Genomic DNA, 4678 nt, shown 5'->3' on the forward strand with positions numbered 1-4678 from the left:
AAGGACATCTCAGAGTCACAACTGAGGTTGTCCATGTTTTTGTGATGTAAACCTACCATCACTTCCATATCTTGCAAACCTTCAGCTGCACTGGCCTCTTTTGAGCAAGGTAGGTATGAAAATATAAGTTCTCTGGGAATTCAGAGAAATCTTTGGGAGGTCATTGAAGTTTTAAGATGGTATGGAATGGAGGTCCGAGCAATCCTATGAGATCTTAGGGAGCAGAGAGACCCCAGCAGATTTCTGGATTACCTAAGACTATTTCATGGGAGTGAGCTTTATCCTATATAATAAAAGCCTAATATGCTAAGTGTCCGACTGTTCAACCGTTTGACCAGTCGCTAGGATGCACACTGACCACCAGGGGGCAGATGCTCTGACTGGTAGGTTAGCTTGCTGCTGGGGTCTGGCCAATCGAGACTGGGCGAGATGGGCTGGGCAGCCAACCTCCTGCAGTCCCTCCCCAGCCTCTAAAATATTTCTTCCTAATTAATTTCCTTTCAATGTACATGAATCCATGCACCGGGCCTCTAGTATACATACAAATACATCAGTTTTCCACATACATTACCTTGAAATTCACATTCTTTTATATAAGGAGGTGTATATATAAATGAAAATCATATATAAATAGTCAAATCTCTGCTTTACAGTATAAACATCTGGTAGTGTCTTTCCTACAGTTTTCTGGCTTCTCCTGAATGTATTCTGATGATGTCCCGGATGTGGCCAGGAGATGGAGAGGAATGTCCTGGTGTTCTGGTGGGAGGCTTGGGAAGTAGGTGGTCTTAATAATACATGTTCTTATCCCCACCAGCCTGCAGAGGTAGAAAGTGAATTATAAATGGATAGTCTGTGGAAGTGGATAGGCAGAGTCTCAAAGATCATCCCACAACTTACTTCCAGGGTAGAGTCTGATAAAAAGTTTCCGCATCTCATCGTACACCCAGATGAGAATGGCGTGGGGCACAGCCACAAACCAGTACTGAGGCCTAGAAGCAGAAGAGGGAGGTGAACCTGAATGCACTGAAGAGAGGGCCCAGCCCCTGCCTCCTTGGAAAGAACAGATCCATTGGGTCACACAACATGAAACTGGAAAGTTTCTTATTTAACCTGGATTGTGACCACTAGAAGTAGCATCTGCCTTTGAGGTGACCTGTTGGATGAGGGTAGAGATGGGATGGTGAGGTGTGGGAAACCCATTTCCTCTTCGGGAAAACTAGCAGGTCAAAGCCTCTGACTAATACGGAACTGCTCCGTTTTGTCTCTTTTGAAAGACTGAGGGGAACCTCCCCACTCTCCCCAAGTCCTAATGTTTATTTAGGCTGTGACAGCTCAGAGCAGGACTGGCCTTTTCCTCCCCACTGTTGAAGGAACTCACCGGAGCATGGTGAAATTCAGGGCTGTGATGCTTCCGAGGCCATAGGAGAGGATCAGAGCGATGATAATCTGGGAGGCAATCCCCACCCAGATGACTTTATTTCTACAAGAAACATTAAAGCATGAAGATTCTGAATGCCTTTGGCCCAGGACCACATACCCAGCACCAGCAGAGTCAATGCCTCTCATGGTATGCTGCCTCATCATCCAGGAGGTGAGGTGGGATACAGGTAGTACCTGAAGAGACCCTGCTGGAAGATGGAATTCCTCCGGGTTTTCCTGATGATCAGATCTGCTATTTGCTGGACCATGATGCCAATAAAGAAAGCCGTGTAGCCTGTCCATTCTAGGTATTTCCTCTGGTAACGTGTCTGTCAATGGACAGAAAGAGAGAGAGAGAGAGAGAGAGAGAGAGAGAGAGAGAGAGAGAGAGAGAGGAGACCTTGATACCCCACAAGGAAAGCTTCAGAGAGATTTCCATGCAGTTCTGTGAAGCTCTACTCTCTCGACCTCCCTGAGATTGAGAGCGGATCACCTCCTTGTATTTGGAAAGAAAGATAGTTTTTTGTTTATTTTCTAACAGGCAAGCAGGAAAAGATGCTAACTTAATTGATTTGGCCCAACTGTGGGCATTGTTGGACTGGCTACTTTTCCCTAAAAAGTGAACTCTAGGCATCAAATTCAAGACAAGAGGTGAGTCCCAGCAAAGGCCACAGCAATGTCACCTCAGGGCCCAGAAGCCCTGTTAACTTAGAAAACGTTCACCTTCTTTGTGTCACTACAGCCATCCAGGGAAACCTAAGTTCTGTGTCAGCCTGAGCAGGGCAGCAACAGGAGGGGAGGAGCAGGAGGACGGAGAAGGCAGAACCCCTCCTTACCCATTCTTGTCCATAGCTATCTTCCAAGTTGTTCACAAAGTCCTTCTCCCATTCCACCCGGAGGTTAATGAGGGTGCTGGGTCTAAAGCCCTCCTGTGCATACACCGTGAAATACACAAGAAAAGCTCCCAGGGACTGCATGATACCTGAGGGAATGAGAGTAAGGCGTAGGTTCCACAATGACTTCAGAACTGCCCTGTCCTCATTCTTCTCATGGTTCCTCCTTCCACCCCAACCACACCCCACAAGGAAAAGCACAGCTTCTGACTGTGACTGGGTAGTCCCCTGGGTGACAGGACATGCCCTCATCATACCTATGTGCAGATAAGAGTATACGGCAAGCGGCTCGTTCACCAGTCGATCCTTCTTCTTGTGGCGAGGCTTCCTATTCATAATGTCACTTTCAGCTTTCTCATAAGCTAAGGCGATGGACGGAACCTGGAGGGGAGAGTCTTGAGGCCCACCCCTTGAACACTGTGCTCTACCCACAGGATGTCAGTAGGGGTGTAGTCTGGGGCCTGGGGAGGGTGGCAGGGAGGATGGTGGAAGGTGGCCATGGGCTATGGAACTGATCTATTCAGGGTGAAGGCAAGGGGTTGGGGGCGGTGAGTACATTGTCTGCAGAGAATTTAAGAACAGTCGGCTTTAAAAATCAATCTGCCTTCAATCATCACCATGTGCTGGCAGTTCTATACAATGCGAGTTATAAGTATCTTTGGTTTCTCCTACTGTTCCCTTCCCTGGATCACACTGATTCTCTCCCAGGTCCTCCCTCCTGGAGGGCCTGTTAAAAGACACTGCCCCTCCCCACTTCCCACAGACTTTCTGATCCACAAGGTCCTGGCTAGGGCCAGAGACTGCATTTCTAGTAAGTTCCCTGGGCCACACTGGAAGAACCACTGCAGTGGAGAAAAATGAGCAAATCTAAAGGGCCTGAAAATGATCTGACTGTAACCCTGACGATCCCATTTCCCCTCTGAGGTAGAGCTATCTCGTCTCCCTGCAATGTGGAGGTTGTGTAAAGCAAGAGAGGGCAAGGAGGCAACTTGCAGGACTACTCTCCTCACTTGGAATTCAGACTGCTCCCTGTTGCCTTTCCTCCTTTGCCTGTGTAAGCCAGAGACACATGCATAATGTCACAAAGATTCCGTACACAGATGCAAGCTAGTAGAGGGGAGGGTCTAGGTGACAGCATTGTAGGTCAATGTGAGATTTTATAACTGTGGCTTCTTATTGTGTTGAGGTGAGGAGCCTCCAGATCACAGATCCTTTTATTTAACAAGGGGCTGCTATGGGTTATCACTTTAGCCATTGGGTCCCCAGCAACACAGGAACTATCTTGGTGACAGCTGCATCTTCTCAAAAGAAAAGAGAGCTGACCCTGATGGATGGCATATGTTTTTGGAGGGTGAAGAACTCATGTTTGAAAAGCTGTTATATGAAGCGAAGTGTTGTTAATTTCCAAACATTTGACAGATTGGCACACGAAAGAGCTCATTAGAAATGCAGAGCTTCAGCTCCTTCATGGCAAAGTTTAGTTTATCTCCTTGCCCTTGAGGCAATGACTCTGAAGTTTACATGACCTGGGTTAGTTATCAGACCCTATTCCCTGTAGTGTACTTACAATGTCTGTGCCCAAGTCGATGAATAAGATGGTGATGGTGCCTAAGGGCAGGGGCACCCCAACAATGATATAGATCAGAAAGGGGCACAGTTCAGCGATGTTCTTGGTCAGGGTGTACGCGATGGTCTTCTTGAGGTTGTCAAAGATCAGGCGACCTAGGCAAGATGTTTCTCCTTATAGGACTGGCTCTTCTCCCAGTGACCCCAGTTTTCAGGAAGACCACTTGGAGGAAGACTACGCACCTTCCTCCACCCCGGTGACTATGGATGCGAAGTTGTCATCCAGCAAGACCATGTCAGCTGCATTTTTGGCAGCATCTGAACCTGCTATCCCCATGGCAATCCCAATATCTGCCTTCTTTAGAGCCGGAGAGTCATTCACTCCATCACCAGTCACAGCAACAACTGCATCCTAGGCACAGGGACACAATGAGAAAATGGGAATGAACAGGACTATGGGGTCCCAGGTCTGGCAAGAACATTGTTTTTCTTTTGTCTTCAGGATGGAGGCCAACTGGAATGGAGACAAAGGGCCTGGTTTGGGATATGGGGAAAAGATAAAGATGTGAAATCCCAGATGACAGATAATGAGCTCCAAACAAGATGTATTTAAATAATTAAAATCAATGTGTGTGGCAGGCAAGAGGGATACTATTGGTGCTCCATATCCACAGGTTTCCCATCTGAAGATTCAACTGAGGATAAAAAATATTCAGAAAAAAATAAACCCCAGAAATTTCCAAAAAGTAAAACTTGACTTCCGCTCTCTTCCTGCTGAACACTATGCTGATGGAAGT

General features: G+C 47.1%; 1 protein-coding gene across 1 annotated transcript in view; it reads right to left on the reverse strand.

Annotated features, from left to right (window-relative positions):
• Positions 1-567: 567 nt before the first annotated feature.
• Positions 568-4678, reverse strand: part of ATP12A (ATPase H+/K+ transporting non-gastric alpha2 subunit) — a 28287-nt gene continuing 24176 nt past the window's right edge. The window contains 9 exon segments of the mRNA XM_006110100.3: positions 568-809; positions 811-818; positions 901-992; positions 1382-1483; positions 1618-1751; positions 2259-2404; positions 2573-2696; positions 3883-4037; positions 4125-4293. Coding sequence (XP_006110162.1) covers positions 789-809; positions 811-818; positions 901-992; positions 1382-1483; positions 1618-1751; positions 2259-2404; positions 2573-2696; positions 3883-4037; positions 4125-4293 — 951 coding nt within the window. The 3' untranslated portion in view covers positions 568-788.

Source organism: Myotis lucifugus, unplaced genomic scaffold, assembly GCF_000147115.1.
Source record: "Myotis lucifugus unplaced genomic scaffold, Myoluc2.0 scaffold_19, whole genome shotgun sequence".
In the NCBI taxonomy this organism is placed as follows: domain Eukaryota; kingdom Metazoa; phylum Chordata; class Mammalia; order Chiroptera; family Vespertilionidae; genus Myotis; species Myotis lucifugus.